At 42.5% G+C, this 23,943-nt stretch overlaps 1 protein-coding gene across 2 annotated transcripts; it reads right to left on the minus strand.

The window, feature by feature from the left end:
* Window positions 1–1,819: 1,819 nt before the first annotated feature.
* Window positions 1,820–23,545, minus strand: golgb1 (golgin B1). Of its 2 annotated transcripts, none has more exons than XM_039601539.1 (20): window positions 22,267–23,545; window positions 19,682–19,760; window positions 19,365–19,556; window positions 19,162–19,275; window positions 18,800–18,964; window positions 18,593–18,715; window positions 18,010–18,123; window positions 17,094–17,787; window positions 16,938–17,014; window positions 14,757–14,814; window positions 8,638–13,648; window positions 8,145–8,556; window positions 7,833–8,066; window positions 6,918–7,751; window positions 6,611–6,804; window positions 6,083–6,242; window positions 4,880–4,980; window positions 4,716–4,787; window positions 4,107–4,197; window positions 1,820–3,991 (listed from the first exon to the last, which is right to left on the minus strand). In XM_039601539.1, the coding sequence occupies exons 2-20, from the start codon at window positions 19,748–19,750 to the stop codon at window positions 3,854–3,856; spliced, it is 8,853 nt and encodes a 2,950-aa protein (XP_039457473.1). In that variant the 5' UTR covers window positions 19,751–19,760; window positions 22,267–23,545; the 3' UTR covers window positions 1,820–3,853. The 2 variants fall into 2 exon arrangements, with proteins under 2 accessions (XP_039457473.1, XP_031614064.1); XM_031758204.2 differs by having other exon boundaries at window positions 18,800–18,967.
* Window positions 23,546–23,943: the final 398 nt, after the last annotated feature.

Consider the following 23,943-nt stretch of genomic DNA (forward strand, 5'->3'; position numbering starts at 1 on the left):
TGACAGCATCTTGGCTGTTTTATTTTATTTTTCATATAAAAGTATTTAAATTAATTGCAGTGATTTAAAAATAAATATATATAGATAGTGAAGTGCTGCATTCAAGTACCGTCCGAAATCAAAGAAAGTCCACCAGACATGCGCTCTTAAACAGTTTCAGGTCATAAAAATCTCCTCTTATGGTTTCCAAGCTAAAGCAGTTTTAAGACAGAAAGACAGATGTCACTTGTACTTATTGTACTTACATTGTTATTGTAAAAAAAAGGGTTTTTTTGGGGTTTTTTTTTAAAGTAGACTGATTACAGACCAGCTGCTGTGGTGCAGGTGCAACATTTGGGGGCTTACACAACTTAAAACAGCTGGGGAAAAATGATAATGAGCACTCACGTTTGGAGTCTGTCTATGCCTCAATAATAAAAATGGGGTTAGTTAAAAGCGTTTGCAGTTTCGGCTTGTCAAAAGCCAATCTCAGAGGGCCACTGCTTTGACATGGGAGGGTAGGTCATAATGTACTCTGGAAAAATAATCAATCCCGCTCCCAAAAAGCAAGCAATGCATCCTGGTGCATCCTGCTCCCGCCTACCTCCCTATATAACGTCAGCAAACAAAAAAAAAAAAAAAAAAAAAAAAAAAAAGCTCCTACATAGTAAAAGTAATAAAACCAGTGTTAAAGTGAGTTAAACACCTAAAATAAACTAAAGCTACAAAAATAATGTCAAGAAACAAAAGCTGTGACCCTATTTCCAAGATTTCTAAGCGTCATTGTGCAGATATGAGCGTGAACGGCGCATTAAGACTGGGCTGTATTCTTGTGTAATACCATCGAGAACCACAAGATGGTGCAGTGAGTCAGTGTAGCAGGAGGCATGCCACCATCATTCAAGCTCATCTTAGCTCACAGGTGTCGAACTACAGGCCTCTATGGCCGCTGTCCTGCTTGTTTTCCAACTAACCTGCCCTTGTAGCTTCTTATTGGCAAAGCACACCTGATCCAGGTAATCAACAGCAGGTAGGGCAGGGATATCTCAAAAACAAGCAGGATGCTGGCCCTCGAGGACTGGAGTTCAACATGTTTACACACTGTCACAAAGCTCAAATCATCTCACACTTTGTTTTTGAACACTGACAGGGAGTTCCCGCTACTCAAATGGTCTCCACAGTCACCAGATCTCGAACCAAGAGAAACTTTGGGATGTTTGTCATGGATGTACAGCGGACAATTCCGCAGAAACTGTGAAACAGAAAATAATTAGGTCAGCTCTGAAGACAAAAGTTTCCAAACTGGTACAAACAAGGTGTGCCTAATAAAGTGTCCACATTTTATCTTATATATTGTCTAATTGAAGTTTGAGCATTTTTCATATTTAAATGGATAATTGTATTACTTTTAGTGTTTTACTTACTTTTAAAATATTCAAGTCTTCATTATATTCACCTTTTTAGAGAATGTTGTTACATCATTTAATTTCTTACTTCTTTAGCTCATTTTTCCACTTAAATTGGTCATTTTGACACATATATATTCACCTTACAATTTAAGTTTAATAAAATATGCATTATTTAAAGCTCCAATATTCAGATGTCTGAAAATGTCCAAAAAAAGAAGCACTGTGAAATATTGGGTCTTTATTCTGATAGATCCACAAAAGCATCTGTAGACCTACAAGAAAAGCAGAAATCACTTAAAATTACTGATTAAATAAACTATTGCATCACTTCTAAGTACCAGAAACAGGTTAGTGTTTATTTTGTCTTTTAGTCCCTGACGCATTACAAGAAAAAAAATGCTAGAGGCAAAAAACTTTCACCCAGACGTCACTTACATTTAAAAATATCTTTATTAAAAGCTGTGATTGTTGTGTCAGCAGTAACAGTGAGTGTATACAGATCCTCCTCCCATAAAGAAAAGCAGTTTTAGTGTTTTATAGATTATGTGGGCATTTCAAAAATGTTACAGTGTGCCACCGTTTCTCTCAGCTGGCCTGGACCTGAGCTTCATTTGATCTCTCAGAAGAAGAAGAAGAGAATAATGGTGGGGTAAACAGGCTTTCCAATATAATAACCAAATTATTTAGAATCATTTTATGAATGTAAAAGTAAAGAAAGTGATTTAAAACTAACAAAGCCCAAATAAAGGGTAAACCAGGGTAAATTAAAAACCGCCCACTGTCTAACAGGAAAATAGATCCATTCTTGAAGAGACCTGATTCTAAACCACCAACACTTTAATGACACTTTATTATCCTACACAGCCCTTTCAACAGTTATTTACAAATACAGGTGTGTGTTTAAGGTGTGAAGCAGTGTAAAGAGTTTCACCAACACAATGATTAAACAGAGGGTGAGGGTTCCGATATAAGTTATGCTACATCCGGGTAAGTCCATAATATAATGGGACGGATATCATTAGAAATCACAGCAGTCCTCCTCACTGTGGTAACATTGCACCTGAAGGCAACTTCATCTTCATCTGCCATCAAAAGTACAGAGCAAACTGTGAACAATCTAAATCTGCAGCAGAAGCATGGAGTGGGAATCATTCTGGACATGTAAGAGGAAAACCCCACACAACGCATGTTCATATGTACAAATATTAATATAATGTCCCATTTAGGAAAAGAAGGAAAGAAAGGACAGCATAATACAGGAATGTGTAAGTAACTCAAATTGCACTGCGCTCCATTTTTGTGCATGAAACGAGCAGATAAGGAAGAGACTGGACTAGAAGAGCATGCCCTGAACCTCAAGCCATCGTAAAAGAAGAGCCGGATTTTGGAGAAAGAGGCTTAACGCTTTCTGGTGGAGTTAGCTCCACAAAATCCCTGCGTTTACGTTGCAGGCAGTTAGCAATTAACAGGTTACATGTGGTTCATCTGATCTATAAAAACATCTGGTTCTTGGTCACAGCTTTCTTTCTCTCTGGTTGGCTATTAACAGCTCAGAGCTTACAAAACAGAGAGCTGTCATTACACTGTGGGTTTTTTACTACTTACATACAGAGATTTAGATATATATGAGAGTTTTTAATCAGCTGATAGGAAAATTCCACATCCATTTCACTTCTTTCTATAAGTTAGCATTATTTTAGACTGCATACAGATGCTATAGATTATGAGACAGACATGCCCCTCAAAGCAGCCTAAAGGTGCAACTTCCTGGGGGAATAAAATCTCTTTAAAAAAACATTTTCGGGGGCAAAGTCAGTAAACTTTATAAGCCTTTTTAAAATAATCAGACCGGTTGGTTTTAAGCATTCAGTGCCTCCTGAAATTACAGTTAATTTCGATAATGCACAGATAAGTGCCCAGATGTGTTTTAAGATAGCTTGCGTCTAGAAGGACTTTGGCATCAGTCACTAGGATTAGATTTGAGTCATTTCAGAGCCTCTGCACTCTTCCAGAAAGCTAAAAAGCACACTTTCCAAAATGTTTAACTTAAAGTGACCCTTTCAGGTTATACTCACAGACTGCATCTCTTTTACACACAGCTTATCCACATGTAAAGGCACAAGACGAACACTGTCTCCTAAAACAACCACTTCTGGATCTACTCTTCCCCTAAAACTTTTCATGTGCTGTGGTCCCTTTATTTCTCCTCTGCTTCGGTGCTAAAAAGACACCATTCACACTCATGTACTAGGACCAAATGGTTAAAATCAAAGGTATCCGCTCCCTTTATGAATCTAAATACTTTGGCTAAAAGATAAACTTCTGTAAAGTGCAACGTTTGTTTGTTTGTACCCTTCTTTAATTCATTAATTCATGTAACAATATAAATCATAGCGATGGCTTGGGTCACATTACAGTTTCTCCCCACGTCTTATCTGTCAGGTTTATTATAAAGAGAGCTGGTTTCAGAGGTATCCACCCAGACACAGCAGCAGCAGGACGTGCACAGTGAGCAGGTAGAGGCTGAGCAGCAGAGGCGTGCGCTGACGGGAGCAGAAGGCCACTCGGAGCATCCGCATCAAACCGGGACCGCCTCTCCGGGTCTGCGAGAGGAGAAGAGAGAGACAAGGTGAAGGGAAACATTGAGCTCGTAAGTCTTTATTATTACAGTTATTAGGGTGACAGATGAGGTGCAGGAGAACATTAGCGGCGCCTTACTCGAATGACAGCTCCTTCCGGCGGCTCGATAAAAACGGCAGTCTCCGAGGAATCCCCGTCCAGTGCAGAGTGCCATTTAGCCTGGCCGTGGCTAATAATAATAAAAACAGATGTTAGCTGTCATCGCTGTTGATGGAGCAAATTTATCGCAGCTAAAAAAGGAGAGATTCAGAAGCAAACGTGCCTTGTTTGCTGATTGCTTGCTGATTCTTAATAACGGCGTTACACAATTAAAAACATGTAACTGAGGCAACATGGAGTATAACCACCCGGACTGACCTAAGCGAATAAGTAAGACTCTTCTGATCCTTCTCTTGATATCAACACTGGGTTGATTCCAAAATTAAATCACTTCATCCCCGATAATGACCTCAACCAGTTAAACTTCTTCTTCTAATAAGCCTATTTACACACCCTCTTTAGCATCTATGTGCCACACCAAACCAAAACGGGAAACTTAAAAACAAGAGTTGCTAAGAGACACCAGTAAGCACTGCAGAGCTGCAGGGAAATGGACCATCCTCATATCATCTAGTACAAATATAAAATAATGTTCTTATAACACCTTTAACTTCCCAGTATGAGATTATTTCTTACTGAAGTTCATACCGTTTGAGTCGGTCTTGCGTGGCCATCAGCTGTTCCTCGACAGCCATCCTCTGCTGCGTCTCTTCATCCAGTCTGATTTAAAAAAATCAGAAATTAAAAATCAGTATTCATGCTTCCCAGCCTGTCATATTCACATGTTTTCAAAGGTTTGGATCTCACAATACCTCCGCTGTAGCTCCTTGACCTCAGCCATGTAGGTGTGGCTCTCGATTAGGCTGCGGCGCTCCTGAGGGGCACCGGGAGCGCTAGAGAGTACCTCTGAGCCCTGCAGAAGATAACGAATCTACATTTATTCCCCTTAGCATTTGGCTCCAGTGTGACATCCTGATAGATTAGTGCATTTTATTTTCTGTTTCTATTTAATTTGTTGTTTCTTTCTTCTTTTTGTTGCTACACACTTTTAATGTACAGCACTTTGGTCAGCTCTGTTGTTTTAATTCTGCTATACAAATAAACCTGACCTTGACTTTTACATGAAGTCTAACATCTCTATCCTGTGGTTTGGTGTTTCCACAGTTTATATTCATGACGTCACATATTTGTCTGACATGTAGATCTTTGGTCCAACTCATTTTATCCTCCTTTCTGACTTTAATCAGGACCATAATTTACAAAATAAGCGCACTGTTGTCTTAAAATTTGATACTAGGGCCATAAACCTGTCAACAAGAGTTAAGAACAAAAAAAAAACAAAAAAAACAGGGAAGATAATTAAGTGGGCAATAATGTGATTTTCTCACATGCCCGATTTAGACTTCTACGGGCAATCTTTGCAGAGGTGACAGTGTTACCTTTGTAAGTGGCCGATGTTGTTGCCGTCACATGTTTGTGCATTTCATGTTAATTCCTTTGCGGTCATGGTTTTTATATGCTTATTTGTTTTATATTTGTAGTGGTCACTTTTTTACAAATCCAAACATATATTTGCCTTTTATATTATTATTATTATTATTAAAATATTTTATATCTACACAAGCTGACTTTCTGTAACCTGTGGAGTCGCCTCCTGCTGATCATTAGAAAGAAAGCAGGTAATTTGACACTGGCTTCACTTTTCAGACACAGAAATTACAGCCAGCTTTACATACAGTCTGTGTTATAGTAAAGAAGCATGGAGGGAAAGTAACTTATAAATCACCTTTTTTAATAACTAAAGTGCCACACAAATGATTCAAGAAGACAACTTCTGCGAATTTGTCGAAAGATAAAACAGCCTGAGCTGAAACACTAATAACAAGGCCTCACGAGCAGATTTGGGTGTAAATTTAAAAGGCAACAAGTTAAACACTTTTTATTTTAACAATCCCACTGTCAACAGAATCTATAGCTTTCCCTTTTGAGTCAAAAGCAAATGTCTAGGTGCTTACCTCTCTCTGATAGTGCTCCTGCTGGAGTTTGGGTTTATGCACCCGGGCCTCTTCCAGCATGGCGGTGAGCTGCTTCAGTTGTTGGTCCCTCTCTGACAGCGTGGCGAGAGTCTGCTGCTTCAGCTGCTCCGCTTGAGCCATCAAATCAGTGCGTTCAAGCCTGAAAAAGAACAACACAGAAAAAAAATAAATATAAAAATCAATTGGTGCCTTTCTGGGGAGCACTTTATAATAACCACTGTTAATAAATGGGAAACTGGCAGCTAATTCAACTTTAGTTTGAACTTTAATTAAACAGTGAAATGATAGCAGTGGTTACTGATTGGTTAATAATTGGTTTATAAACTATCAATGAGCATTAACTGGATTATTGTAAAACTACAACTGATGTTTACAAAACCTGCTTTAAAGACCATATAAGCACAGAGGCATAAACGATATACTACAGTTGAATTAACTCTTTCTTTAAAATTTTCTTTCAAATCAACAAACATCTGAATAAATGCTATCCCTGCTTTGTCGTGTCACCTGAGTGTTTCTATTTCCCGCTTGCCCATTTCCACCATGTTCTCCAGCTGCGTTATGACACCCAGCATGTCTTCGCTCTTCTGCTTCTCCTCAAGCAGCTCCTGGCTGACTTTAATCAGCTCTCCTGCTCCCAGCCGAGCCAGCTCTGACTTCTGCTTCTTCAGCTCAGACTCCTGGGCTTTAAGCTGCTCCAGCTGCACATAAAGAAAAAAAAATCAATGAAAAATATGTTGAAATTCTGTAAATGTCACCAGAATATAAACTCAAGCATGCCCTATTAATATCTGTCATACTTGGGGTTACTCACCAGCCTCTCCCTGTCATTCTGCAGGGCCTGTAGTGCGTTCTTCAGTCCCCACACTTCTCCAGTGGAGCCTGCAGGGCTGCTGTGTGCTGTGTGGCCCCCTGCCTTGCTCATCTCCTCCAGTTTGTGGCTCAGTTCTTGGACCTTGTTCACTGCCTCGTCCCTGCTGTCCTGGAGGGAGGCCATGGCTTTAGAGAATGACTGATTCTCCTGTCTCAGCTTCTCTGTCACCTCTTTCTCCTCCAGCAGCTTCTGTTCAACAGCCAGCAGGTCTCGTGCCAGCTCCGCCACCCTCTCCTGAGCGCTCTCTGACTCTGTCCGCATCACCCCTCCCTCCCATCGCAGCTCTGCTAGCTCTTTGCTCTTGCTCTCATGCTCTTTCCTCTCTCTATGTAGAGTCTCTTCCAAAGCCGCCACTTGCTCTCTTGCTGCCTGCAGCTGTTCCCTAAGCTTCTCAACTTCTGCACCAGGTGCATCCATCACCTGTGATGCAGGCCTCCTCTCAGCTGCCTGACTAAGAGTCTCGCTCTCCACCTTGTGCACCACTTCGGTCTCTTTGACTGTGCTGAGGCTCTTTAACTGACTTTTCAACTCCTCATGTTCCTTTTCTAAAGACACAATACGCTGCCTCTGGGCTGCCAAAAGCTGTTTGTGTTGGGAGTCCTTCATGCTTAAAACCTGTTTAAGTTCATCTCGATATCCATAAAGCTGAGCAGACAGCTGGGCCCTTTCAGCATACAAGTCGTCTCTCTGGACCAGCAGAGAGCGCAGCTCTTCCTTAAGGCTGTTATTCTCTCCTGCCGCCTCTTGGATTAAACCATCCTTCTCCATCATCACCTGGAACAAAATAAAAATATAATAATGCATGCTAAAACAAGCTCTGCACATCTTTCAGTCTGTACTGTTTTTACACATTACCTGCAAGTGTTTCTCTTCCAGCTGCTTGTACATGTTAAGGACTCTGTCTCTGTCGTCCTGCAGGGAGCCCATGGCCTTTGTGAAAGAGTCCAGCCTGGCTTTTCTGTTGTTGCTCTCTTCCTCAGCTTTTCGCAGCTTTTCCTCCAGATCACGCACTTCTCCTCTTCTCTGCTCGAGCTCCTCCTCGGCTTCTCGTGCCCTGCTGTCGGCCTCTTTTCTTGCCTCGTCTGCAGCCTTAGAAATAGATGACACACGTTAGGAATCTCCAACATTTCTCTCGGAATTTTTCAGTAAATTAAAGTCCATTCATACCTGAGCGACAGCCTGCTCCTGCTCCCCAAGCATTTCCACTTCTCTCCTTTCCTTCTCATTTAACTCAGCCTGTAAGGTCTCTGTCAGCGCTTTGGAGGATCGCAGGTCCGTCTCCAGCTGCTCCACGTTCAGACAAAGTCGTCTCTCCTCTGCTTCCCTCTCCTGTAGCTCCAACCTGGCCTGGTCGACATCGCCCTGCAGCCTACCCACGGCCTCCTCCAGAGCCTGAAGTCTCTGATGAAGACTCTCCATTTCATTTTTCAAGGTGCGAGCTTCACTTTGTGCAGACTCCAATTCAGCTGCAGTTTGCTGAAGCTTCTTCTTCTCCTCCTCCAGAGCAGCTTGGGTCTCTGTGATTTTCTTCCCTTTTTCTTCCAATCTTAGCTGCCAATCCTGGTCTGCTTTCTCTAACCTGAAAGGACCAACAAACTGGATTATAGGCTAAAATGTAAAAACTCAGTAAAACAGACAAATTCAAAGGGAATGTTCTTACCTTTCAACTGTGACTTGCAGTTCCTCTTTCAGTGCTGTTTCTTTCTGAAGCTGTTCAGCGAGGCCTTTGGCACGTGTTTCAGCCTCTCGAACTTCTGCCTCCTTAGCCTGCAGGGCACCGTTAAAGCGACTCTCCCACTGCCGGGCCTCGTCCACAACTCGGTCCCGGTCATCTTGCAGGGAGGACATGCAGCGTGAGAAGGCAGCTAACCTGGCCAGAGACTCATCCAGACGAGCCTGCGTCTCCTGGGCTCTTCTCTCAGCGTCTTCTGCTATCTCTCTGGCCTCCAGAGTAGCTTCCTCCTCCTTCTCCCTTTCTCTATAAGCCTCCTCCAGTCTCAGCTCCATCTCCTTCAGCTCAGCTCCCAGCCTGAATCTCACAGAGTCCAGGGTTTCCTCTGCCTCAGCTTTTAGAGCAGCCTCTCTCTGCTGGATGCTCTGTTCGATGGTCTTTTTGGCAGCTAATGCCTCGCTTGCCTGTTTCTGGGCCTCATCTAGTTGGGATTTATAACTAATAACCTCTGCTTCAGTTCTTTTCAGGTCCTCTAGAGTTTTGGAGGCCTCCAGCTGGGACTTTTCCAGTTTGTTGCAGAGCTCATCGTGGCCTATCTGCAGCGCCTTCGCTTCTCTTCCCAATTCGCTGATCCTCTCCTGGTACTGGATGCAGTCCTTCTGCAGTTGACGGACTTCCAGCTGTTTCTCCCTCAGCAGTTCTTCCAGTTGTCGTGCTCTGCTCTGGCTGCCTTCTTTGACCCTCTGAGCAGACCTCAGCTGTTGCTCCAGCTCCCTCTGCTTACCAGACTCCGCTTCGGCCTCAGCTCTTTCCCGCTGGGCTTGCCTCATGTCCTCTTCCAGCCTGGCAGCTCGGTCTTTCTCGCTCTGAGCCTCGGCTTCGAGTTCGGCTCTTTCCCTCTCTAACCTTTCGAGCTCCCGCTGCAGCTCGGTGAGGTGCTCCCGTTTCTCAGCTGCCTCCTGCTGGTAGCCAGCGATGCTTCCATTGAGCTGAGCCAGCTGGTTCATCAGACGCTCCTCCAGATTATCTTTTTCAGCTTCAAGACTTCTGAGGAGTTCTTTGAACTGGGTTTCCCTCTTTGAAGCCTCTTCAATCAGGCTCTTTTCTCTTTCTTTGCTCTCTTCAAGGCACTTCTCTAAAGAGACTGAGAGGCTCTCCTTCTCCTTACTCTCCTGGAGATGTCGCTCAAGAGAGGCCAGTTCAGCTTTGAGCTCAGCTTCTCGCTCCTGCCATTGTTCCCTCTCAGTGGTGAAAGCAGCCTCGACCTCCCTCATTTTATTTTCCAGTAGCATCTGAGCTTTTTCACTCATTTCTGCTTTTTCTTTTTCTTCGGCAGGTTGCGAATGGGTTTCTTTTGCAGTTGCTGCCACTATTTGGTCATCTTGAATCTCTTCTGGCGTTACTGGTTTTTCTTTGTCCTCATTCTGAATCTCAGCAGGCTCTGTTGTCATCGTACTTGCATCCGATTTCTGGGCAGTGACAACCTCTTCTACATTATCATTTTCCTTTTCTCTTATTTGGGCAAGTTCTTCCCTCAGACTTTCAATCTGCTGCCCTAAAGAGTCTCTTTCTGCCACTGTAGCATGTAGCTCAGCTTTCAAAGCTCTCAGCTCCTCTTGAAGCTGCTCAAGTTCATCCCCAGGAGCTCTGTCTTCTTGTTTCATTGACGGCTTTTCTTGGGTCTCTCGGAGCCTCTCGTTCTCTTCCTCCAACTCTAAAATTTTCTGCTGCTTTGTTTTGGCAAACTTTCTCATTTTATCCTTCACTGCATTGACCTCCTTCTGCGCTTCCTCCGCTTGTCTTTCAGCTTCCTGCCTTGCCGTCTCATGAGTCCTGACTTTTGCCGCCAGCTCCTGTCTCTCCTGCCTCGCAGCTTCCAGGACTCGTCTCACTCTCTCCGCCTCATCGCTCACATTTTCATAAGATTTGAGAAGTGTCTCGTACTCATCCTTCATGGTTTGAACCTTTTCCTCCCATTCTCTGCATGTTCTGGCTGCTTCTTCTTTTGCCAGCTCCACTTCTCTCTTGCAGGCATCTTTCTCATTGAGTACACCTTCCATGGCCAGCTTGAGGCTCTCGCACGAGGATCCTAAACTTTGGTTCTCCAATAATGTCCGGTCAACCTCTTCAATCAGTCGAACTCTTTCAGCTCTCAGCTTCTCCAGCTCATCTTCAGCAGATTCAATTTTCTGCTGTAGCTCAGCTATAACCTTCTCGGTCGAAGCGAGCTGCTCCTTCTGGGTTTTGTTCTCTTTAAGAGCCTCTTTGCGAGAGATCAGAGCAGCCTGAAGTTTTCGTTGAAGCTGCTGAATCTTCTCCTCGCTGTCTTTATCCTCTTCTTGCTTCTGTGGAACTTCAACCTCTAACTTGTATGACCTTTCCTTTTCGGCCTTCAGCTCATCCTGTAATGAAGCTATCAGCTGATCCTTCTGGGCCACTGTGTCCTGCATAGAATTTATAAGTGTGTTCTGCTCGTTCAGCTGCTGACTTAGCTCCATTATCTCGACGTTCTTGTTGTCGAGAAATTGCTTGAAGCTGTCGACTTCATCCTGAAGAGCTGCAACTGAAGACGAGGACTCTGTGGCTGCTGCTTTGGCTGCAGCTTCCATTTCTGCTTTTAGGGCTTCAGCGTGAGACTCAGCTTGGCGATACTTCTCTCTGAGGTCATCAACTTCTGCAGAAAGTGCATCAATCTGCCTTTCCTTTTCTTTGAGTGCTTGCAGCTCTTTGTCCACTTCCAATAACTCAGTCTCCTTCTGCGACAGGCTGGCCTGGGTTTCCTGCAGCTGCTTCTCAAGTTCCTCACCTGCTGTCCGTAGAGTCTGGATCTCCTCTCTGAGAGCTTTCAGAGAATCCTCCATTTGTTCAGAGAGGACCTCAGACGTAGGCTGACATGGATCACTGGACTGCGGTTGTGATGAATCAGTCTCAGGTGAAGCAAAATCAACCCAGTCCTCCTGGACCCAATCATTTCCTGAAGGCTTTTCCATGTTTTCCACCCCTTGTTTTGGCTCTTGAGGAGTTGGATCTTCTCTTTCAGCGCTCACCTTTTCTTCTAGTTCTCTCAGTTTAGTGAGAAGAACTTCCTGTTCACTGCTCTGGACCTCAAAACGCTCCATAAGACCACTGTATTCCTCTTTCTGCTGCTTGAGCTGTTCGCGATGGTGCCGGTCTTTTTCCTTTGCCTTACGGATAGTTTCTTTGCGAGACTCTTGCACCTCTTGAAGCTTCTTCTGCAGCGTTTCACACTCTGCTTCGAGATACGTCACCTGAGATTGTAATGCGGTTGTTTCAGGAGAAATCTCAGCTTCTTCACTTAGCTTTCTATTCAGAGCCAGAGTCTCAGTGAGAACTTGGTCCTGCTTTGTTATTTTTTGCTCAAGACTCTCAACTGCCTCCTCTTTGGATCTTAAAGCTTGCTCGAGCTCCACGAGTTTTACCTCCATCTCCTCAATCTTGTGTCCTTCTGACTTTTCAGGAATTTCTCCCGTTGCCGCCTCATCCCTCTCGTTCCATTTCTTTGCTTCTGCCTCAAAGTCAGCAACCTTCTTCATGAGTTCTTTTCTCTGCACAAGTGCTGCCTGCAGCTTCTTCTTTGTGTTTGTCAGCTGCTTTTCCATGACTTCTTTCTCCTGCCGTAAGCAAGCAACTTCATCGTCTACAAGGACAGGTGAGTCTTCAGTAGTCTCTTGCTGTTTCTCCTCTTTAACCTTCTGAAGTTCTTCCATCTTCTCCTTCAGTTTGTTCATCTCGCTGTCAATCTGGAACTTCTCTTCTTCTGCTTGAAGGAGTCTAGCAGACATGCTGTCATTGAGCTCCAGCATCTCCAGCTCTTTCTGATTGAGACGAAGCTGTAGCTCGCTAATCTCAGAGTCCTTCTTTGACAAAGACTCAGTGTTGAGATCTGATGTCTGGGAGTATTCCAACATGCTGCTTTCCATGTCTTGAAGCCTCCTCTCCAGCTCAGAGGCGAGGAGTTCTCTTTCCTCTAGCTGAGTGCTGAGCATCCTAACCTGACCCTCCTGCTCAGAGAGAGCATGCTGGAGCGTTTCCAGAGCTGTCTGCAAAGCCTGAAGTCGGTCTTCCTTGGTTTTATTCTCAGTGTTTAAAATGTCTATCTGTTCTTCAAGAAGCTGAAATTCAACGCTCTGCTTCTTCGCTACAGAGCTGCTTTCCTGGGAATGTTTATCTAGCTCCTCTCTGGCTGAACCAAGCTCCTCTGCTAAACTCGCAGCCTTGGACTCAGCCTCTTCTTTAGCAGCACTTAGGGATTCTGTTTCCTCTTCCAGACTCTTTATTTTCTCCTGTGACTCTGCAGCTGTCTCTCTGAGCCTCTGCAGCTCAGCGAGAAGTTCACTGTACCTCTTTTGGAGCTCCTCAGCTAAGGCCTGAGCGAAGACCTGGCCCGAGAGAACATTGGCTTCATGGGACGAGGAGGAAGAACTCTGCTGACTTACATGAACCTGAACTGTCTCTCTGATGACGACAGACGAGGACTCGACTTGAACCGTGGTGGTTTCTTGCTCCATGCCTGTCGCCACCCACGACTGACCAAAGTCCTGGGCGATGGAGGGCCATTCTTGACCTCCATCTTGATTCACAGCTTCCAGGAGTGTCCAGCTGCTGTGAGCCACCTCTGAATCACTACTGGCGACCATTTCATCCGATGAGGTGCCTTTGGATTCCTCTGGGGAATCTGACTGGTTTCCTATTAGCTCTGGACTGCTCTGATTCTCAGCAGAAATGGAGAGAACAGAGGTGTCCTCAGCAACTAAAGTGCTCTCTTCTTCTTGGGTGTCTGCCATGAAGTCAGAAAGGGCTGCAGAGCTATCGAGGGGAGCCGTAACAGCATCCTCAACCTGATCTGGGGTCTGATCACAGTTTCCATTTGGTGAAAGCTCACTTAAGCTTTGCTTATTAGCAAGTATGAGGGATTCTCGCAAAACAACCAGCTCGTTGTCTTTTTCCAGCAGCTGCTGTTCCAGGGCCAGTATGTGTGCTGTGAAATAAAATTAAACAGGAAACGAATGATAAGAATGATCTAAAATAAGTAATACCAAATCAAAAACAAATGCAAGTGCAGTCTAGAAACAAACACCAATAGAGGGTGTGTGCTGCTGCAATACAATATTGTTCAAAGTTCACACAGATAATTTGGCATTCAGAAAATGAATATATAACCTGACAAATAAAGCCAAAGAAAATTTTTATGATCTTAGATGGTCTGGTCCAGGAGTGTCAAACATACAGTTGGTGGCAAAGGAACGGAAAGTTCACTGGATGTCTGTGCAAAGTGTTTAACTTACAGAAAAGAAGGGCACATGTTTTCCACTTTGTCTTGCAAGTTGTTAAAAATGGATCGAGTTCTGAGAACGGTTGTCAGGAATTTTAAATTTAGTTAAACCCGAGGTCTGAATTATTGTCGGTTTTACAGCTTCCTTATTGCTCTATCACACCAAAGTAGGGTGGATAAGCAGAAGATCAGCGCTGACGCCTTTCTTGGATTTACAACAGCAGGTTTTATTTGTCACAATGGGAGACTGAATGTGAAAAACACATACTGCTAAAATTATAAACACTTACCAAATATGAGTAAATTAAAATAAAATACTTTTTCAATAAAATTTTTCTTATGAACTTTTCAAAGACTTGAAAAGGTTTTGTGATGTAAATATTAAGAATTTAACAGGAACCTTGGAGTCATTTTTGACCAGGATATATTTATTTATTATTAATTTATTTATTCTATTTGTAAGTGGGACTCTTGCAGTGAAACATGACTCACAGATTAAAAGTAGAGACACCTTCACTCTAAAGAAAATCCACTTTGATTTCACCTTCATTATATATTTTTTAATAAATTAGGAAAAATGAATTTAGTCAAATAATTTTAAAAGCAACAGAATTCAACCTTATTTAATGGTTTAAATTAGGACCTGAATTTCATTCTCATTTCTAAATGGACTGTGCTCATAAAGACAAACAAATATGGAAGCCTTCTGTTAATCTGAACCCCTTTCGAATGAAATATTTTATACAAATTTTAACTTCCTGTTTGATTCTGTCTCCAAATAATGAGTGCATTTATTTTAGGAATCATACCGTACCTTTTTCAGCTTCAGATGAATCCTGTGTTGGTTCAGCCGCTTCTTGTCTCTCCGACATCTAAAAGAACAACAACAAAAAAAGCGACAAGTTTAAAGACATCCTGCAAACTACAAGCGCAAAAAAAGTACTTCAACAAAGAAACCACAATGACATTTCACATTACACAAAAGGCAGAAAGCTAGTGGATAAGGATTTTGACATTCACCCTGTCCACAGGTAAATGTCATTTTCTGTGTTTACACTACTTTCACCAGTGTTGTGATTTTAAACTAAGTTTGAAAGGATGCAGGAGGAGACTTCTTATTGTGCTTTGAACTTGATGATCATATGTTTTTTTTAATCTTTTCAAAATAAAAGTAAAAGGTGCTTAAACAAAGCTAAAACCATTCAACAATATAACTTAATAGAAATCAGAGCAATAAAGCTGATAAAGCATATAAAACATTAAAATATTAGTAAAAACTGATACAGAAACTCTCCAAGGCTGCTCTTATAGTTTAAATCTCTATCAGCAGCAGGCTGTATGTCGGTCGGGTCAGTCGGTCTGACCATCAGATCAGCCCAGGAGGGATTAGACGATATTCCTAACACTGACATGAAGTATTGTCTGTCTGCTGTCCTGTCTGAGTCTGACAGATATCACCTGTCCAGACTGAAGCTGTGACCTGGACTGGGAGTAGCCGATAAAACCAGTTTGACCGTCCCGATCTCAAAACAAAGGTTGACTTTGTTGACAGATGGCATAACGTACAAATGGCACGTCTACATCTGCAGAAGTACTTGTACTTAGCTACCAGTCTCACACTTTTTCTAATAATAAACACAGAGATGCCATAAAAGAACCTCAGGACAAAGACACTAAGAAACTCAGCCTGAAGCTCCGTAGAGACGATAAAGCTTTCATGTCATCACAGAGCTTATTTGGGACTGCTTTGTGAAGTGTATCTCTAGTGAAACAAGCTGCTTATATCCTGTGTAAAACAAACAGGTAAGTATTTGCAAAATTTAAGCCCTCTACTTTAGGACAGCATTTACACCACCCAGTCTTTCTGAGTAGTAGCTGCAAGTTTTGCCCTTTGAAAATGAAAAACATCTGGCCCTTGTGTTCCTCCCTCCTGGGTGTGCGCCATTTTGTTGGCCTTTGAGGCACAACCAGTTTATTTGCATACTGAGATCGGTTCGCAATGCATTCAGAAAGGACACGACGAGCACTGTAACATCTCTGGAGTAACAGGTAACTGCAATTGCATAAGGTGTGATGTATATAAACACGTAATTAACTAGTCACCCACACTGCCAACAGCCTGTCCAAAAGGATTTTTAGTATTCATAAATTAGTTACTTGGTACTAATTAGCCTGTACCTACATGTGTGCAAGTCCACCCATACAGCCTAACCAAGCTAGCTAGCATTAGCTGGTAGTTTAGCACTCCACTATTATGGTCACTTCTAGCTCCAAAAAAACTCCCAACATGGGAAAGGACAAAATACTAACCAAGTCCACACACAGATGAGTGACACTGTGACTACATTGTTCTTTTAAATACAGTCTATACCTATTACTACTACTGAGTTCCATTTTCAGTTAAGCACCACTTCACAAAAACACTCATCTAAATGACATTTATGCTGTCAGGCAGGTGCAGGTGGGCAATTAATTTTCCCAGATGAAAAACTGGGACTGGTGTGGAGGGCCTCAAGATAAAGATAAAATTAATACTGAGAAGTATTGTTGAGTTCACCTTACTGGTGTAAGATAAGATAAGATAAGATAAGATAAGATTAGATTAGATAAGATAAGACAACTCTTTATTGTCATTGCACAGTCAAACCTAGTACAATAGTACAACAAAATTTGTAACTGTCCCACGTCGGCACTACGCACAACTAAACACAACATAACACAGTAACTTAAACTTTTTTTTTTAAAATGCAAGAGAGGTATGAGCAAAGAAATGACTTAATAAATAAAAGAGTAAGTGTAGCGGTCAACCCCCTGCAATATTATAGAGAATCCCAGTGATCAATTATGATGCCATATGAACAAGAACTAAGCAACAGTGGGAATAACAAACTCTGTTTTAACAGGAAACAAAGGTCTAACAGAGCCAGGGTCAAGCAGGGCCACAACTGTCAGACTTTAGCAGGTTTAAAAGTTGCTTCTGTAGTTTTGTACTTACCGTTACAATTTGCTGCTCCAGCTGCTGTATCTTAGTGTTGGTCTCCTCCTGTTCTGTAGTTTTTCTTTCAAGTCGTTCTGAAAATAAGATGTTTGTATTAGTAAAAATATTAATTCACAGAATCCCGCAAACAGACGTCAAGATAAACACTCATACCCTGCAGAGTTTCCATGCTGTGAGTGAGCTGGGCACATTGTTCCTCACTTGCACTGCATTTGTCTTTCAGTCTCGTCATTTGTGTTTCAATGGAGTGCATGGTGTCCAGGAGATGAGACATATCAACAGGGACAGGGATCTCCTCGGGCACATTTTCTTCAGCCAGGGAATGTAGAAGCTTCCAGATTTCAGTGAAGAGCTCGCCCTTCTTCTGCATATCTTCCTGCTCTTCCCTGAGGGAAGCAAGTTCTTTCTCTAATTTTTCCACTTCAGATTTCTCCCTCTCCGAGGCGTCCTGCTTGGCGTGGACAGCTTCAGACTCTGCCTCTCTCACTGACGCGAGCTCGCCTTCAAGCCGAGCGATTTCCACCCTGTCTCTCTCACTTGCTTGGGCGGCTACAAGCTCAGCCTCTTTCATCACAGTGAGCTCTGCCTGCAATCTGGCGACTTCCATCTTCTCCTTCTCCAGCACCTCCTGACCCACACGCTCTGCTTCTCTCAGGGAGGCCAGTTCGCTTTCCTGCTTCATCACCTCCATTCTCTCTCTTTCCAGGGCCTCCAGGCTGGCTCGAAGGCCCGCGAGTTCTGCATCAGCCCTGCTCGCCTGTTCAGCCCACTGCTGCTTCTCCTCCTCCCTCAGCTTGGCGGCCTCCGCCAGCTCCTGCTCCATCTGCCGGAACTGACCAGTCAGGATCTGAGGAAAACAAAAAAGACTGTATGAGTGGGTGTTTTTTATCTAGCTCAGAGAAACAACGTATAATAATAACAATTTGTCATCTAAATGTAGGGCGTGTCTTTGTTTGATCATCTTTTTATCACGAGCAAATAACTGCTATAATATAGAACAGCGTCAAAACCAACAAGCTTTAAGCAGGCAAACAATCATATCAGCCATCTAGTCAAACAGGATCTGTACCTGTTTCTGCTGATCAGCACTGCTCACTTCCTGCTGCAGCATTTCCAGCTCTCCTGCACGAGACTTCAGGGCCTCTTCGAGCTCCTCACAGCGCTGCTGAGCTGCATGCAGGGCCTGAGAAAAACACCATAAAAACAGGCAGAGTGTAATGCGCCGTCAATGTATATGTGAAGGGTGGTAACTATGGTGCACTTTCACTGCTTCACAAACTGAAACTGTTTGTGTTTATGACCCCAGGGTTGACTGTAGTTCATTGACACTTTTAGGAGCAAAGGTCCTCCCTTTTTCCCTGATAAACCTTTTAATGATACATCACTCTTATGCCACATGGGTGATTTTGGGCTACAAAAATTAAATTAGGCCTCAGAAACAATAGCAGCTATGTTAGATTTCACATAAGCCACCATTTGTATTGCAAATTGTATGCAACAAATACAATATTTCAGCATTTCTGTGCCATTTTAAACACTTAATACGAAGTTAAGCAACAGTACAGACTCGGGTGGAATCAGTCAGCTAGTAATGAAGAAACCACAGCCTAATTTGTTATTTATGCTAGAGAAGTAAATGGACAATCTTTTACCTTCTGAAGCTCGCCCTCATCCTGAGACTGCACTGTTGCCTTCAGCAGCTCCTCTTCATGTTTCTGAATCTGTTCCTGGAAACGCACGTCCTTCTCACAGACCACCGCCTGCAGTTTCTGAAGCTGAAAGTAAAAACAAAGGAACCCATTCAGAGATAGCACTAGTATTAATTTTAAAGGTCTACACCCACAGATATTCTGCATCACCTGTTCAGCATGGGCAGCCTCCTTCTGTTGTAGGAGCTGCTCAGAGGCCAGAAGTCGCTCTTCAAGCTCCCGGGTCCTGGTTTCCTCCTCGCTCAGCTTCTTCTTCAGCTCCTGGAGCTCCTCTTCGACTGCAGCGCCGGCTCCAGTGAAAGAGCTGTCTGGACTCTGCTGCAGACAGAACAGATGCTGAAGTCAGATAAAATCAAAGGACATGAGCTTTACTGCTGGTGTGTGGTTAACCAGCTGTGTATCCGTGTCTACACAAACAACAAATGAATTAAGGTCCTTTTTTTGCCAAGTGTGTTACACCCAGTATTGTTAGCTGCTTTCTCTTCACAACTTTTAACTGCACTAAAACTCACTGTTGTGCCTTCTTGTCCTTTTAGCTCAGTTATCTGTTTAGTGAGCGACGCCATCTTGGCTTTGGCCTGTAGCTTGAGTTTGGTGAAACGGGCCTCAGCTTCTTCTCTCTCGTTCTGTAACGTGAAGCAAAATAACACTCAAAATATGACACTCAGAGTATGAAGAATCGCCCACAAGCACAAACACACAGAGGTTTACTTACCTTAAGCTGAGCATCTTTGTTGGTCAGCTCTGTGTCCTTTTGGAGGAGCTGGGTATCTTTGTCTCGGATGAGCTCCTTCAGCTGAACCACCAGTTGTTCCAGGTGGGCCAGCCTCTCCATGGCCTCCTCAGGTACCTCTGACCCCATTGGAGCCTGACCGTCATCAGAAGGGAGTTGAGGCACTAGCGTGCCCTGTAAAATGAGTAATTAAAGCTCTGATTCTGCAACATAAGGTTTAGACCTTTAAATACCAGCGACACTGCTGGCTCAAAATCTCTTCATTACTGGCTGTTAAAATTTATCTGATGCTCTCTTACCTGCTGTTCTCCATCTTGGCCCTCCTCTCCAGAGAGCTCCTGGAGGACTGTGGCCAGACGGCTTAACATAAAGATGGCACTGTGAAAGTAAAAAAAAAAATAAAAAGGGGGGGGGGGGGTAATCATGGGTTTTAGTCGAGATGAACCTCTAATGCATAAATTATGTCCCGTACTGATATGTGACAAATTTTATATGCAGTTGATATAAAAAGTGTACACACCCCTTTCGAAATGCCAGGTTTTATGATGTTAAGAATATGAGACTACCATAAATAATAAAAAAAAATTGAAATGTAGAATAAACTGGTTTCATATCTGTGCACACCCTCACACTAATATTTTGTTGAAGCATTCAGTCTTCTTTTGTCCACACTTCCCTTCAATTTAAGAACCTGTTTAACCCCAACCCCCAAACTCCAAAAGGTACACTTGGTGCAAAACCAACGCTTTGTATCACCAACAGAATGCCAGACCCATGGTGAAGCATGGTGGAGGCAGTATCATACTTTGGGCTGCTTTTCTGCAGCTGGAACTGGGGCTTTAGTCAATGTGAGGGAATTATGAACAGTTGAAAATACCAGTCACTTCTGCCCTAAAACCTTCAGATGTCTGCTAGAAATCTGAAGATAAAAGAGGAATTTCAACTTTCAACACAACTCACAACACAGCTCATCACAAGAAAATAGAAGTTTTAAATGGTCCAGCTAGATCCCAGACCTAAATCCAAAGGAAAATCTGTGGGGTGACCTCAAGAGGGCTGTCCACAATAGATGCCCTCGCAATCTGACACCTTTGGAGCGCTTTTGTAAAGAAGAGTGAGGAAGGATGCGCACATGCTTTGAACCAAAACATGTTTCAACAAAGAATTAGTTTAAAGGTGTGCACACTTATACAACCAGCTTACTGTACTTGTAATTTTTTTTTTAAAATATATATTTTTGCTATAACAGATTTGTTTGTTTTTCATTTGAATTGTACAGGTGGTCACATTAAAGGTTGGAAAAATAATTTTCCTGTGAGATTGATGTATCCCCTCAAATGTGGTGGAAATTATAACGCATTCTGTGAAGGCATGAATACAAACATATTGATTTTACTTTGTGTGCACAGGTAGGCAGTGGAAAGAGGCGTGTTTGAGAGTAAAGTTCAAAACTTGGAGGCAGCAGGTTACGAATTACCCCGTCACACAAAGGCACTGCTGTCATTAACTGTATAAAATGTTCCAAGGTTTGACTGAGAGTTATTGAGCCAAAACGAGCAGGAAATTTAAAAAATATTGAGATGAGATGGCCTTTATTAGTCCCAGAGATGGGAAATTCCCATTGTTGCAGAAGCAAAGTAGACAAATTTATTTAATCATCTGCAACTCTGACAGCTGGTCAAACGTCTTTCTTAAGCTTTACAAAAGTAATTAAAGTGCCACTAACTGCAGTCAGGTTGTTTTGTCAGATTTGTCAAACTTTTTCAAAGATGTATGCCAAAAACAAACAAACAAAAAAAGCCAAAAATCTCTTCAGTTTTTAGCTTAGCTTAACACCATTTAGTATCATAGAGACACTTGCAAAACGGGTAACTTTTTTTTATATATAGCCCCTACACAAATCTTGCCGTCTACAGCCTATTTACCAATATAAGCAAATATATTAGATACAACAATTCACAGTGTATGCTTTCATTACAATATGGTGGTGTCCTAGAGTTTTTATATGCCGTGCCAGTCAGTAATTTGTTTTTTTTAGAAGCAAAATGCTGGGAGTTTTCAGCTTTTTCCCACTTGGCTTTGCAGATCCCCTCACGCCCATTCCGATAGTTTAAGCAATTTCCCTCCAGGAAGTTGCTTAGATTTGTGAGTCGTTATCTTTATATTATTATTCCTTATATAGAGACCATGTTTTGTTATTCTGCCACTGCGGAAATGCTTAGGAGGAATTGACGGTACTGAACAGACCAATCACAGCAGATGCGGGCTGGGACGACGGGTCGTGTAGTTTTAGTTCTAGGGAGGTGTGCGCTGTATAAGTTGGTCTGCCCTCGCCATTGAGGTCCAAAGAAGAAAAAACAAGAACTAGGTTACGTCGTCGTTTAGGTCGTTGGATTTCACAGAAGTTTGCGGTTGCGACATATTTTCTGTTTATTTTCCCCCCCGAAGCATAAATTCCCACTAAGTTCTCCGAGCTGGAGCGGACAGAGGCGAATCTCTCCGAACCTGCTGGACGCTCCACTGCGGCTGCGTCACTCTTTTTGAGAACAGCAAAGATTATAAGCTAGCTAACGCGAAAATGGACGGGAAAACTTTCCGAGCGGCTGGATGCTGATGTTTTCAGAAACCAGCAAATACTTCTGAAGATGAGGAGACGGCGCCGTGAACAGGATGCTCTGTGAAAACATCCGTTTATTGCGGCCGTAGTTTCCACGATACAGTAACAAGTTAGCTGGAGCTACTCGGCTAGCTGACGCTGATAACAGGTAAATAAGGACAGCGTCTTTTAAAGCGGCTTCGCAGAGTTTTTCTCCTCTGTGCATGACAGCTCTGTTATGTAGCCCAGTCAGGGGTGGGTTTTAAAAAGAAAACACTTTTGACTCACCTGTACGAGTGCTTTCCAGGTAAATGTGTCTGGTTTTTATTTGATATATTTCCTCGGATGGATTTCAGAGCAGAGCCACATCACCAAACATTCCCGGAAACAAAACTTCCTCTGCTCTGATTGGACGACCGGGAGCTACGTGTGTAAGGGACTGTGTGCACATGTACAAGCGCCTACTGCTCGTCGGGGAGTATCTACATAAACATATACACTAAGAAAACGAAGACTGATATAATAATCATATCTGTTTGTAGAGCAATACAAAACAAATTATAATAATGGTAAGGCATGATCAAAGAGTCCATCTGCTCATCAACCATTGCAAGCAGTTGGGGAGGAGCCTTCTGCTGCTGGCACACTACACCACAGTGTTTGTGGCATTTGCTGGACGCTCGGTGCAGTGGATGGTGGATGCAGTGAAGTGGACAAGCCTGTTTGCACACTACACGGTGGCAGTTTTTGACTCCATCTACAGACACTTGCACTGGAAGAAGAGGAAAAGCATCCATGGTGTGGCCAGAGAGATCTGCCCGGACTCTGATGTGCCGCCACAGTGATTTTATTTGTCTGTTATAACTGTGTCCAACCATCTTACATGGGCAGTAGACCTAGAGAGGACACTGTAAATGAATATGAAGTTGAACAAAAAGTGAAGATAATGCCTTACTGAAGCTTTTTATCTTTTTAAGCTTTTAAAATGTAGTTTATTTTGTAACATACGTCTGTTGATGTATGTGTGGGTAAATATCCATGTTTCAGAGAAGCTCTTCCAAACTATTGGAAGCTGAATATCCAGGCCAGTCATCCGTTATACCTTCTGTCACAGGGTAATGAAAGCTAATGCAAATCTGCAGGAAGAACACTTTTTTTTAGTTTAACCTTTCTTGTAATGATACTTTAAAATGATCCCCAAATGAATTTTAGTATTTACAGTATATACATATAATTTTTTTTTATTTAAAAGAAGTTTAAACACTAACATGTAGAGTATATATCCGTTATGTCTTTTTATGACATTTACAAGAATATGCTGTTAAAATTAAAATGCACTCATAGCTGCAGAACACAACACATGTATGCTTTTGAGTTTGACTGCAAAATCACTGTAACAAAGCACTGACGTTTAATTTCATATGAAAGCACTTAGACACGAATGTCATTTTATTTTCTGTGTTTTGATATAATAATACACTAACTTTAACTGTAACGCCTTGTTGGCATTAATCTGTGGTATCCAAATAAACCTCTCTCTAATGAGATCATTTGTAGTAGCCCTATAATTCTGGTTCATGTTTTTTTTTTTTAATCCACGGAAAAGCTGATGCTGTTGAAGGTTTTTCTTGATTAAAAATGGCTTAAAGGATAAACAGAGTATTTATAACCTGCAATATATAAGGATATTAATTTCCCAGGATAATTATTAAACAGCATGCCAAACAGGGTCTCTAAAAGAAACATTTTCTTCTAACTTACTTTGGCCTTTTTATTGATGAAACGAGTAGCTACATATTACACGATTTGTTGTATTTCATGTATAGCTTCCTTATTCTGTAAAGTTTGTAATGACAGGCACAGTGGGAGGTACATGCAGTAGCTTTGTATCACAGGGATCTGTTCTGTTTGACCTCACAAATGTTAAAGAAGCAGGAATGGATTTAAACATTTGGAGTATTAGTA

The sequence above is a fragment of the Oreochromis aureus genome, linkage group 17 (genome assembly GCF_013358895.1).
Source record: "Oreochromis aureus strain Israel breed Guangdong linkage group 17, ZZ_aureus, whole genome shotgun sequence".
Lineage (NCBI taxonomy): Eukaryota > Metazoa > Chordata > Actinopteri > Cichliformes > Cichlidae > Oreochromis > Oreochromis aureus.